This window comes from Gopherus flavomarginatus, chromosome 15 (assembly GCF_025201925.1).
Source record: "Gopherus flavomarginatus isolate rGopFla2 chromosome 15, rGopFla2.mat.asm, whole genome shotgun sequence".
NCBI lineage: Eukaryota > Metazoa > Chordata > Testudines > Testudinidae > Gopherus > Gopherus flavomarginatus.
In genome coordinates this window covers 31,133,383-31,147,204 of record NC_066631.1, presented here as the reverse complement: position 1 = coordinate 31,147,204, position 13,822 = coordinate 31,133,383, and the positions used below count along the sequence as shown (strand labels likewise).

The 13,822-nt window shown below is 46.3% G+C and overlaps 1 protein-coding gene across 1 annotated transcript in view; it reads right to left on the bottom strand.

Annotated features, from left to right (window-relative positions):
• The window catches only part of MYO18B (myosin XVIIIB), a 198,344-nt gene that overhangs the window by 159,805 nt on the left and 24,717 nt on the right, over positions 1-13,822 (bottom strand). The window contains exon 11 of the mRNA XM_050924023.1: positions 11,785-11,848. Within this exon, the coding sequence (XP_050779980.1) occupies positions 11,785-11,848 (64 nt within the window). The remainder of the gene's footprint in view (positions 1-11,784; positions 11,849-13,822) is intronic.

Sequence of the window (13,822 nt, the reverse complement as noted above, 5' to 3'; positions counted from 1 at the left end):
GCTGGGTCTGAAGTGGCATCACCTCCACCACCACCCGACCTGGCCTGGGCACCTATTTCCAGGCATGGTTCACAACGATTGGACTTGAAGCAGAAATTAATTCAGAGAAGCTCAACAGCCTGTGATACACAGAAGGGCCGACTGCATGATCACAGTGGTCCCTTCTGGCCTTAAAAGCTATGAATCTATGAAAAAGATCATTGACTCTTCTCAGCACAGTATCTGCAATTGGGATTTGCAGAGAAGTGAAAATTATTATGATTAGTTACACAATTATTATTAGTTAAATATATGTGTTACCCAATTCCAATGCTACAAAAATTAGAATTTCAATGCACAATTAGTCACAGATTTTAATTAAATGTTTTGTGTGATTCTATTAAACCCTGTATTTAGGAGGGTTGGCTACCAATTTAATGATTTAATCAGCTGATTTATATTTTCATACAATTTATATAATTCTGTATGTTGCCGCAGCAATTTGGAATCTAACCATCGGTCTTCTCTCTTCTTGCCAAATATTCCAGCCTGCTGTTAAATTAAGTCAGCTAAATTGCTTCAGCCTACCCAGCAGCCCGGACTACATCCTTATCCGTTCATTTCCAATATACTATTTGCCCTGTAGATCTTAGTGTCAGTAATATTTCCATGATGTGATATTAACAAATAAGACAAACCTGATTTCCTTTCCCCTGTCCAGGAGTTAAATCTAAGCAGGAGCTTCGTATGTCATGGACTGGGAAATGGACAAATGTCAGACCCACGGGGAAAGTTATATTTTTATTTTTCTGATGTGATGAATGGCAAAAAAATCAGGTGCCCCAAATCTGCACTGTGATGAAAACCAGAGACTGCCACAGCGGCACAATGTGAGCTGCAGTCCATGCCCAGAACAGGGAGGAGGGACTGTTTGAATGTTCTCATTCTAACGCCATCACCAGGTTATTTTGGCTCTTTCTGCAAACAATAGAATCTATTGAGGATATTAATCTTGCTTGCCAGTGAAAGATTGAGTGAGTAAATTCCCAATGCAGATTAGAGAAGCATATAAATGAATGGTGGGTTGGCTTCTTGCAGAAATGAAATAGCTTTAACAAACAGAAGAGACACTATCTGTACACACACTTCCAGGGAAAGTTCATTCCAAATATTAGCAGCGTGGGACCAGATCAAAATAATAAAATGGCACAAAAGCGGATCACCAGCATACGACAGGGTCAGTATTGCTGTACGGGGAATCATATTTTATATCTCTGGCTTCAGGACTGTCCACCGTCCAAGAAGTCAGCCATGCAGTCCTCAGGGACCGGCAGAGGCTGGGAAAGCCATTTAGAAGGGAACCAGGAACAACCTCCACCCCTCCTCTACTCACTTCTTGCCCATGAGGTGGTGAGATCCCCCAATGGATGCAGCAGGCAGTGTTCGCATGCAACTGAATGGCCACGCTCCAGCCCCTGACACCCACAACAAAAAACTAAACCCCAGTGACCCAGGAAAAACACAGACTGGACTCCCTACAAAGGCCATTTCCAATGGATGCAGACAAATGGGTTTCAAGTGGAAAATTTTGAGAAAACAGAAGTCAAAGTTGGGCAGAGGGTCAATACCAAGTATCAGGGTCTGTGCACAGGTTCCAGAGGTTGACCAGGGATCAGAATCCAAGTCAGAGCTCCAGGATCAGAGAAGGGCCCTTGTGGTGGCTAGCTAGGGAACCATGTTATTGCCTACATACTTTCTGGTCCATCCCATGAGCTGATATAGGATCAAGGAGCCAATCAGGAATAGCTAAAGCAACTGTAAGTCAGATCACCCAAGGTGGACCTTCCCATGGTGTGCAATCGTGGTGGATTATGGGGGTTGCAGGGAGTGACCAGGTTACAGCGGTGGCCATATGGGGATGTTCATTGCCAGGGAGCCCTGCAGGCCTGGGTTTAAATCCCGCCAATCCTTGCAGCAGCAGAAAGGCTGCCTGGGCTATCTGTTCCCCAATAGCAGGCTCCACATTGTCATCTTTGTTTCTTTTCAAGACAAGGAAAAGTAGAGCATCAGCCTCGCGAGCAGTGGTGAGGAGTCTTTGCAAGAGGAAATATATCAGACTAAGCCCATCATAAGCAGAGTTGTCTATGGAGTGGGCAGGGGGAACTGATTTCACTGCTGTCTCCATGCATCACACCCACTGCAAGCAGATGGACCATCTTCATATTTCATCCCTGGGTGCTGACCTACACAGAACGTCATTTCAGCCCTCAAGCCCACATAGGAGATCCTCAAAACTGTGTAAGTTTTCAGCATGGCAGTCGCTCTTTGCCATCACCCCTCCATTTGCTTGCCTATCACGGATTGTAGCCCCTTGACCCTTGCCAGCTCATGAAGGCTCTGAGCCCCGCTGCTGCACCCACAGTAGATGCTGCACCCCTGGGTGGATTCAGACAGATCACTGCATGAGTGTGTTCTGTACAACGTTCAGAGCCTCACTGACTCATGTCACTTCACCAAGCCGATGTCATATACTAACAGCCTCTAATTACTATGAGCCAGAGTTTTCAAGGTATTTAGGTGCCTAAATACCTTTGAAAATCTGGTCTGACCATTCGGTGATGGCTTTGAACCAGTGACTTAAGATGAAAAGTTCCACCTCTCCTTATCACTCCCCTCACCCATCCAGTCACCCTGGGGGCTAGCCAGAAATAGACCTTCCACAAAGGGCTCTTCCTCTTCAGTTTCGGCTGGAACTCTTCATCATTTCCACCTTGGCTCCAGGGGTGAGTTCTGTTAACGGGCGAGATGAGCCCAAGCCACAAAAATCACCAGGGCTGAGGCTGCCTCTTTGTGCAGCATGCAGCCCAATGGACTCTGATCCTGGCTGGTGCCTTTCGCTAATGATGATCTGGATTTCAAACTCCCTAGTGCTGCAAATTGTTGGCTATTGGCTCAGATCCATAGCTAACGAAGGGCCCAGTTCTGCCTCCTTTACTCACCTGGAGGAGTACTTTGCTGCAGTAGTGTCCCACTGGCACAAGGGCAGCAGCATCAGAACTAGACACCGAGGGCAAACAGTGTCAAGGAGCTCTCACTGAAGGCACTAAGCTCCTGCTTCCTCCGCTGCAGGGGTTCAAAGCACAAAGGCAGGCTGCCGGCAGCAGGGGAGCAGGCAATGGGAAGGATAGCAGCTCGCATATGCAGTCACAGATGCTAACCAGGAAAACTTCTGTGAGCTTCCTTTATTTCTATATGATGACCTACTAGAAAGCACCTGCTACAGGCATCCGCAGCTTACGCATCAGTGTATTAATTCCATTGTATCAGCCCACAAATAGCTTCCCATGGCACTGTAAATATCATTCTCCACTCCCGCCTGCCACACAAGGAAATCCTGGGCTCATAGCCACTGGTTGTCCGCCCCTTGTCAAACCCCAGAGAAAGGCAGGAGAGCAGATTTCTCCTTGCTGCCACCATCCCACAGCTGGTCACAATTCTCCTTCACTCCCGGCTTTATTAAGTTCCTGAACTCTTCTTTACTCTGGACTGTCAGGCCAAGTTCATCCCAGCGCAACTCTGCTGAAACCACCAGGAATTTGGCTGGTGCCTCTCTCTTGTTACAAAAAAACCCACCCCCAGGAGAGTCATGCAGATGCTTGTGATGTCACAGAACTTTTCCTTTTAAAGAAGATTTTCGATCCAGACACATGCCGCCCTGAGGCAAAACAAAACACTTGGGAGCATCTACAGGGAGCACCGCTGCCTTGGCAGTGGATAGACTGTGTGATCTAATGGGTCTTTGCTGCTGCTATTGCCTATGATAAGGCTACTGATGAGAAAACCCATTTAAAGTCTGCAGTTTTTCCAAACACGTGGTTGGAGCTGGGCTGTCTTGGCTAGACAGAAATCCATGATATGACAAAGGAGCTGGTAGAAGGAGAAGGATACAAGGCCTTGAAAGCAGAGGGAGAATATGAAATAGACAAATTACTGTGGGAGAAAACAACCTGCAGCAAAGAGCATCACTGGGACGGGTATAAACAAACAGCAGGATGAACAATAATTCAAGCACACGTGGAACCACTTGTGTGACTCATTCTGTGGACTAAATTAGTTTCAAGTTAAATTAATCCAAGTTCCAGTGACATTGGCTTTGCTTCCGACACGTGAATATTCACATGTGAACGTTATGAGAATAGCCATATCCCTGCAAATTTCATGCAAAGTAACACTTTGGAGGTGACCATCATTCAAATTATGATAAAAAATGGGCAAAATTCTTCAGTGCTCTAGATGCAGCCTTTAAAGCTCTGCAGCTTTTATGGAAACATGGCTCTGTGATGATCAGCCAGCAGCTTAGCCAAGACTTTCCAAAGCGATCCGTGATTGTGGAGACCCTCTCTGAGACAACTTAAAGGGGTCTGATTTTCAAAACGCGCTAAGTACCTACCCCCTGAAAATCAGGCCCAGTGAAAGGTGTCTCAGACTGGCCAATCAAAAACGGAGAAACCCCAAATCACCAGCCACTTTTGGGACTCTCGGCCATTGGCTTTCTCATTGTACAAACTATAAACTGCAGTAAATGTTTTAGTTAGAAAAAAGGAAGTGTCGGGGAGCTGTGGGTGGCTTTTTAAAATTGACTTTGTTTGTTTTATTATGAGATTCCTGTACTGTTGTGCCATTTCCCTTAAACCCAGCCATGGTTTTCAGAAACAGACTCAATCTCCAGGGTTTTATGCAAGTCAATGCCTCTGGAATACCTGATGCCTCATTTCTCTTTCAATCTGCACTGTTTAGCATAGCATGTTGCAATACTGCACATGGCAACTCATCAAGCTCTTTGGTGCAGTGGCAGGATGAGTGGCACAGCTGTGGTTTCCTCTCCCAGTTAACATGGCTGCATGATTTAAAAGAGTTTATTCTCAACAGGCAAGAAACTTAGAGGACCCTCCCCTCATTCCCCGCTCAGCTCAGTCACTTAATAAGCCCTGCATGCTCTGCGAGAGCAGCAAGCTCTGCAAAAGAACTTTCCTAGCTGGCTCAGAGTAAAAAAGGCAAATTCAATCAGCTCTGGTTCTTCTCACTCCTTAGAGTGGCTTTATGGGCATGGCCAGTGCTGGGCTCATCAGAAGTGAATCCCCTTTTTTCTAGGGGTTTATGCCTTGGCCATAAAAAAATTGATTTATGCCATGCTGTGAAGTGCTCCTCTGCAACCAATGCGTGGATGTCGATTCAAAGTGATTTTACTTTGTGAAAGCCACTGTGAAACGAAGCGCCCGCTATACAGGTGACATTTTCCTGGGCTCCTTCTCCCACAGAACATAGGTCAACATGACCCCTCAAGCTGGCTTGCTTGGTTGCCCTTGCATTGGCTGCACTTTCTAAAGCCGCTGTGAGCACAAGTTGTGTTACAGCCCGACAGCACCAGTCCCGGGGTTGGATTTGCGGGTTGTGTTCTGCAATGGGGCATGCTGTGAGAGAGCTGGTTTCCTAAAGTGGATGAAGCAAAGCCCAGTTGCATTTCTGGCTATTGTTACAATACTGTATGTACAAGCCTGGGCGTATATTGTGCCTCCTATTCAGATTAGGGCAGTCCTGGAGGAGAAGCAGACGGGACATCTCCCTCAGTGATGCTTTGTATTTCTCTCTGTGTTATCTGAGATAACAACCTTGGCAAATAATGCATTTTAAAAATCTTGGCCTACTAGGAAACATATTTATATAAGTTTCCATTCCCAGTCACAAATCTAGCATTGTGGAGCAAAGTGACTAAAATATAGTCCAACAAACAAATGTTTATTTAACATGCCCCTCACTTTTCCCTCCACCGCACTCCACTCACCGGTGTTGTCCTTGGTCAGTGGAGACTCAGAGTTCAGAGGTGCTTTCACGTAAGTACACCTCCCAGGTGGGGAACAAGAAGGCACCTTACTCGTTCCTCCAGCTGCTCACTGTTCGCTCTGGCCACGGCTGTTCATTGTGCCACCGTTCACTGCACCGCTCTATAGCCAATGGCCCTGCGCAGTCACCTTCGGCTGCCACCTGCCACTGTGACCTCTGCGAGCTGGTCTCTTGAGGTTCCCCAGCTCTCAGTGATTTCAGCTGAGCTCTCCGTGGGGGAACCTCGCTCGCTGCTAGTGCAGTCTGGGCTGTCTCTTACACTAAAACACCGTCCCCACAACAGGACTAAGCACTTAGACCTGATTGTCAGTGATTTCAGCTGCAGTGGTCACTTAACAGAACAAAAGACTCTCTATGGAGCCTAATCAGCTCTGTCTTTAAACAGTGGAGAGGGACAGGTCCCCACCCCCTCTCTTGATGTCTTCAAATCATCACAGGCTACAGTTCTACTGCCCTTTACTCATACAATAAGAACAACATTTCATCCCCCATTCCCCCCACATTCAAGTGGTTTGTAACCCAACCCCAGCCAAAATCTATCACGTGGACAACACAGCTCTGTTTGCTGGATATCTAGGTAGATTACGTGTGAATGTAAATATAATCTGGCCCTGAAGCCTTTCCCAGCAGCCCCAGCTCATCTCTAGCTGTCAGGGAGAGCTCATTTAGACTTTGCTTGCAAATCGTCATTTGAAATTCTTAGGTTGGCCAACATCACCGAAATGAATGCACTGACATCATAATAACAAGCTGTATAAGGAAGCAAGGAAGCTAGTCTATGTTCATACTTTTCAAATCTATTATACTTTTTCAGACACACACATTTAATCATACACTGTATAAGCTTTTAAAGTGTGTATTAATGTTTCAGTTTAAATTCAGATTTCCAAACAGTCACTGAATTGGTATGTAAATAGCTCATAAAACTGCGGGGGGGGGAGGGGGGAATTCGGGGGGGGGTGCAGGGAAATCACTGGAGCTCCGTCTGAGTAGAACAAGGTGATACTGTTTCAGGAACAGATCCAGCTCCAAACCCAACCAGAGATCACACAGGCCATCTGGTGGTGCTCGGCAGTGGATGCTCCTGCAGCCCAATCTAAGCCTAACATCTGAATTTGGCTAAAAAAGGGCCTTTTGCAATGCAGGGAAAGCTTCTTGACTGATCTCCATGACCAGGAAGAAAAGCTGATGGAGAGGACGTGCATTTCTGTTTGTCATGCCACATTTGCCAGTTATCGGAGATCACAGACCCCCGCACACATGCACTGGAATGGGTCAGAGATTAGAAAACTCATTCTGCAGTGCACGAGTTCCCACTGCATGGTGGGCAGCATGTAAGCAATCTGCAGATGAAAGCTCTCCAACAGGCACTGACACCATGGACCACAAGGCATCTGCAAATGCCGCTGCAGTGCAGCAAACCACTAATCCTCAGACTGAATGTCCCAGATGGCACAAACTGGCAGAGAGGCTCAGTAGAGCGCTGAAGGAGCCAAGAGACTTCACGGTCGCATTGCCCAGAGATTGTCGGAATCCTGCCTGCATTTCCAGGGAGATTCCTTGCATTTAATTCTTTTCACTTTGCTGATTTGCTAAGACTAATGACATGTGCACGCTGAAGGGTATATTGACGGAACTGAGGCAACATTAACAGGCTGGCTTAAATATGCGCCATTTTCATTTTTCTATACTGACTGTTAATCAGGTCACTTTCCTTCATATATTCGCCACAATAAGAGTGTTGGGGAGGAAGAAGTGAAATTTAGAGAGATCAGTGAGTGGGAGAATGTAATAAAAAAAACACTTTGTACTGAAAGACTTCAGCTGGCACAGTGAAGAGCATCACATATTGGTTTTCTGACACAGGCGTCAACTAAAATGTAACTCAAGAAGCCCTTTGCCTGGTGCAGCGTCTCAGAGATCGCAGCCTGAATTCCTGTTTAATCCCATCAGCAGCAGAGCAACAGTGAAGAAAGGAGAAAAGAAATACCCCAAACCTGCCTCCTTTCCTTGTCAATTTCAGATTTACACATGCAAGTGGATCCAGCCCTCCCCACCCACTGCTGCCAAAGATACAGTGCACCTGCAGAACTGGCCCGTCACTCACATCTGCCATGTAATGCACCGTGGGGCTGAAAAAAATGGGCCAGCAGCATTATTGACAGGAATTGTCCACAGGGAGGATATCTGCAATTCTATCCAAACCTGGGCACTCCGGAACAGGAGAAAGGGATGATGAAAGAAGGTCATTGCGCTGGGAAACAGGCAGCTTCCATTTTAATCCTTTGGTGAGGCTGTGAAAGCTGAGCTCATTGCCTGGGGCATTAGCAGTGATCAATAACAGGCCATGCCCTGCCAAACCTGGAAACTCCACCCAGCCTGTGGCCAAGGGATCAATTGCAGAGCAGCTAATTTGTCTGGCTCTTGGATCTGATTAGCAGCTACATAATGAAGATTGAAAACTGAATTGTACCAGAAGCTGATACAACTATAAATTGCTGTGATTTGGGCCAGTGCTTTGGTGCATTGGTAAAATGCCTAATCCTCGCAAACAGCTAGAACTAATAAGGAGCAGATGATGAAAACCAAGTGTAGTCATAGCCCCTAAAAATATTATTCTGATGTTCTCCAAAGCACGATCTCACCCATCTGAGAAGTACAATCGCACAGAAATATCAGGAATTATTCACACACACTTAGAACAGTACATTCCCTCTGATTTAACTGAATCAGGGATAACAGAGGCAGACATATTTCCTTAAAGGTGTCGCAATGAGGGCTGAATTTTGACATACAAGGTTGAGACAAACTAATCCAGCAGGGTGCTAGACTGCTCCATTACAGACACCAAGAAACCAGTGGCCCACAATCGCCCAGTCTCTGCTTCCCTTCACCAGCCCTCCCTCTGATCAGCTAGCAGCACCTCTCAGTACCCACGGTAAAGCTGCACTGAGGAATTTCAGCTCCTTCACTTGTACTCTGTCCCACTGCACAGCACAGCCTCATCTCTCACCACCCCAACAGAGCTCAGCATAACCCAGCACAATACAAGGGCCGTTCTGGATCCTATTGCAGTATCTAGCTCTGGGAGCCAAAGCAAAAAGTGTGTGTCAAAGTCAGTGCATGCCAGGATCAAGGGGACATCTCCAGACTGGAGGGTCCCAATCATGCAAAGTCTTCTACCTAACTAGCCAGCTGGATGCCAAGGCTGTCATAGTATAATTCCCAAATCTGAACCTTACCGTCCAAAATATGGGTACTAGCATGAATTCCCCTAAGCTTAATTACCAGGTTAGATCCTGTAGTGCTGCCACCAATCAGGACTTAGAGTAGAGCGCCTGATAGACTCTGGTCTCCCCCAAAACTTTCCCTGGGGACCCCAAGACCCAAATTCCTTGAGTCTCACAACAAAGGGGAATAAACCATTTCCCTTCCCCCTCCTTTCTTCCTCCCAGCTCTTTCCCGCCCTGGGTACAGTAGGAGATCACCGTGATTCAACTCCTTGAATCACCACACAGAGAGGAATGATACCTTCCCCCAGAGGCAATCCAGATTCAAGTTCCGTGAATCTAAAACAAAGGGATTCCTCCTTCTCCCCTCCCTCCCTGTTAAGTACAGACTCAATTCCCTTGAGCCTCAACAAGGGGAAAGAAACAGACAGGTCTTAAAAGCAAAACTTTTAATAAAAAGAAAGAAAAAAGTAAAAGGTCTATCTCTGCAATTTAGATGGTAAAAAGTTACAGGGTCTGTCAGCTTATAGAAACTAAAAAGAAGCCTCCCCATAGCAATTACAATTTAAAATACTTCCAGCAAACTACACAATTGCAAATAAAGGAAAAGAAATAAAAAGACTATACCGCCTTTCTACCTTTTTACTCACAAAATGGGAACAGAAGATTAGAGAGCCTGTAGGCACGTGTGGCCACTCTCAGAGTCCAGAGAGAACAAAGCCAAACCCAAAAACACAAACAAAGGCTTCCCTCCACCGAGATTTGAAAGTTATCTTGTTTCCTGATTGGTCCCCTGGTCAGGTGTTTGGGTCCCTGTTTGTTAACCCTTTCCAGGTAAAAGAGACATTAACCCTTAGCTCTCTGTTTATGACAGAGGCACACTGCGTTACCACATCTATTACTGCTAGCAGGGCTGGCTCCAGCTCTTTTGCCACCCCAAGTGGTGAAGCCAAAAAAGATAAACCTGCGATCGGCGGCTACTGTGCCGCTTCATTCTTGGCCACCCCAAGCACCTGCTTCCTTTGCTGGTGCCTGGAGCCGGCCCTGACTGCTAGTATTTACTATTGATACTACCAGCGTGGCTAAGAGCCCTAGCCAAGGACCAGGACCCAACTGTGCTTGGTGCTGTCCAGACAGAGTGAACAGATGGTCCTGTCTCAAGGAGCTCACAAGAGAGGAGACAATAGATTAGCTACCACTGGGGAGCACTCAGAACCAATGGCATAGTATCCGTCAGCACGATATCCAGTACTCTCAGCACACCCGGGACCAGCCATTGTCAAGTTTTTTTGTAAGCAGCCTGGCAAAGGAGAGTTTTATGGGGGGATCTGAAGGAGGAGAAGGAGGTAGCTTTGCAGGGGATTATGGGAAGCTCCTCCGAAGCACAAGGGTCCATGTAGAAGCAGCCACAAAGGTGCCTCTTGGGAAATAAACCAAGTAGGCAATGGAGGCTGGCACCGCTGGCTGGTCAGAGGTGGGAGTCGACATTCTGGTGTCATGATGTTGGTCTGGGACAGGCCAGGAGCACATCAGGCCACTGGAGACTCCATAGTCACCCCTCTCTCTCCCCACAGAGCGATATGAAGAGATTGGATCTTGCAGCCCGGAAAACCATTTCCACACTAGTTGACAAATAAACTCAGCTCCTTCTGATGCACCCCCTGGCTCCTCGCTTGCCCTCCTGTGCACCCCAAGTTAATGACACACCACCCACTTTGCCATCCAAGACTGAGAAGAAATGCAAAGTCCATCCGAATTGGGAGCCAGTGGGTGTGATGAAGGCACTAGCTCTTGAGCCTCCCAGGAGAGACAGCTGTATTTTAAAGAAAATGTACCATCCATCCATCCTGAGATGAACCGTCTACTCAAGGAAGGAGGAGCTGTGCAAATAATAGAGGTTTTTTTTATCCCAGGATTTGGTTCAGACCCCTGCACCCTAACTCTGAAATTGAGAAGTAGAGCCTGTCCGAATTTTTCAGTGAAATGTCTTTTCATCAGAAAATGTTGAGTCATTAAAAACAAAACTTGCCATAGAAAAGTGTCATTGTCAATGCAAATGTCATTGGGGAGGTTTCTCAGGTCCAGGATATTTCTGGTCAGAGAGAGAGAATGGCCAGTAGCCTTGAGGGTACTCCCCTGGGATGTGAGAGAGACAACAGAAGTCCTGACACTGAAGCAGGAGCGCTCACTCTCTGGTTTTTCACAACCTCTAGTTTTTATATGAACATGGAACAAAAACAAATGTGGAAACTTCAAAAAAAATTTACAAAACCAAATTCTTGTTTTCCAGCCAGTCCTGTTCAGGAGCCATGTTAGGTTCAAAATGTCTCAGGAAAATTCAGGGTCTGTGCATTCCATACATCATACAATGACCCCTAAATTTCCTGTCTAGACCTCCATAACAGTACGTGGGAAGAGTCTAACTCGGCTATGCTGGTAATTTGGTCTGAGGTGTATTCCTCTGTTAATGCACAGCTCACAAATTCTCCATCTGCAGCATATTTCTAAAACCAGGGGAAGTGCCATTTCAAAGGTTCACTCCTAGGAGCAATGCTCTTGTCACCTAGTGTGTCGGAACAAAGCCATGCACACCAAACAGCGCTGTGCAGAACAGTCCAGGGAAAAGCAATACAGGCAAAGCAGGAGGTAATGCAACTGGTTTGTAAAGCCCTACCTTCGAACATGGCCCGATACCAAAGGAGTTGCTCTGAGCCATCTGGTGCAAGTGCAGCATCGTCCTGAAAGCAGAATGAAAATTAAACCACATCTCAGTGCTACCAAATAGGTCTTATTGCTCTCCAGAGGGAGCAGGATCTGGTGAATGAAAATGTTACCCAATGCAACAGCACGGAGTAGTGTTCAAAGCCACTGAAGGAGCTTGGATAATCCAATCACTCCGCTGAGAAAGAGAGAGCATGTCACTCTAGAGGGAGGTGGGTACGTTAAACTCATGTTTTCAGATGTGTTTCCTAAAGGCTCGTGCTATTGGAAATGCTTCTCTGTGCCCCTTTCGAGATCATCAAGCCCAAAGGAGTATTGTAAACTTAACTCTAGAAAGGTCTTCACTGGCCAGAAGTTTCAACTCCTTTCACCAAAGCAGATTCTCTCCAATTCCCATCTGTGTTTTCTGATTTCTGAGTGCTAGTTCACCTCCTGCAGTCCCATACTGCGAGCACAAGACGTACAAATGTACTTGGCATTTCCTTTCCCTCCCTTTGATAAGTAACTCATTGGGTTTGGAGGTGAGGTGTTTAATAAAGGCTCCTAGCCATGAATGAGTTTATACCTCCAATCCTACAGTTACCACCACCACCACAATACAATTCACACCCCAGTGAGCTATTCTGTTGTAGTGTGAATTCACTACCATGCTGTACGGTATCACACAGGGTCAGCATTGCAGTCACAACCCCGCTTTGCAGATACGAACCAGGGTGCCCACACGGTTCTGTGAAAGAGAGATGGGGAATTCCAGAAAGCTCATGGGCAAACTCAAACAAACAGAGCTCATGTTGGCCTCCTGGGTTCAAGGGTATTCATTACTTGTATTGTGCCACTAGTGTGTATGGAGCGCTGCAGATACAAGGGGAAATGGCCCTGCCAGCGGAGTTAACACTCAATGGGACTATTTCTGTAGTAGGGGGCGAATTAACTTGGGTCGGGTGCAGCCCAGAGTTGTTAGGTGGGAGGTGAAATCATTCATATAAAATTATAAGTGACCCAAACTGGCATCCAGAACTCAATTATTTGTGTGTGTGAGAAACTGTTAACTAAATTTTTTGGAATTATTTTTCATTTTCTTCTGATTTGCTCAATCCTGGTTTTAGCCAAGATGCAAAAGCACAAGAAGTCTCCTGCCCGACCCTGTTCTCTGAAGATTTCTCACCCAGTTCCACACTCGAGTGTCTGAAAGTGATCACTCCACACCTGGAACCTTTGACGTTTGCTCACTTCCCCTAAAAAGACACCCGAAAACGAACTCCATATAATCCAATGCCTGATTTCTGTTGCTCATGTGTCTTTGCTGTCCAATCTCATTCTATCAGACAACAGATTAACAAACAGGCCAAAACTAAAACCAAATGCTGTGAAGGGAAATCATTTCATAGCTATTCTGCTCCCTCTGCTGGGGAAATCAGAGTCCCTCAGTAGGGTTCCAGAGCCTAATTCACACCCCCTGACAATATCATGTTGATTTGTCTGATCCTACATTTCTTGTTTAAGTCTCCCTTATTAGCCCGTAACAATCCATCTGTCTCTAACAATTGCCTTGTCAAGGGCAGTCCTATCAAAAGACCTTTAGAACAAAGCCTCTGCCAGACTGATTTTTTTTCACCTTCTTTATCAGCACAGAAACATTGTGCTTAGTGCAAGGTACCCTGGATGATCTGCACCAGACATTCCAAGAGTCTTTGTTCTGTATTCAGCCCTCATCACAGAGAACTGGAACACACTATTCACAAAGCAGCTCGAGTATAAACGGAGGACGGGGGACAGAGGAGCCTGGAAGCAGATCCCAAGGGTCTAACAGTTATCTAATGGAAAGCTGTGCAGATTGGCCAACCATGTCCATTAGCAACTCTGTGACTGAGGAGAAACATCTCAGAATCGGTGACCTGACTCTTCTGAAGCCTATACACATTTTGTGCTCTGAATGTGCCTATCGACCTAGATGGCTATACTCTTGATTTACACCAGTGTACACAAGAGAA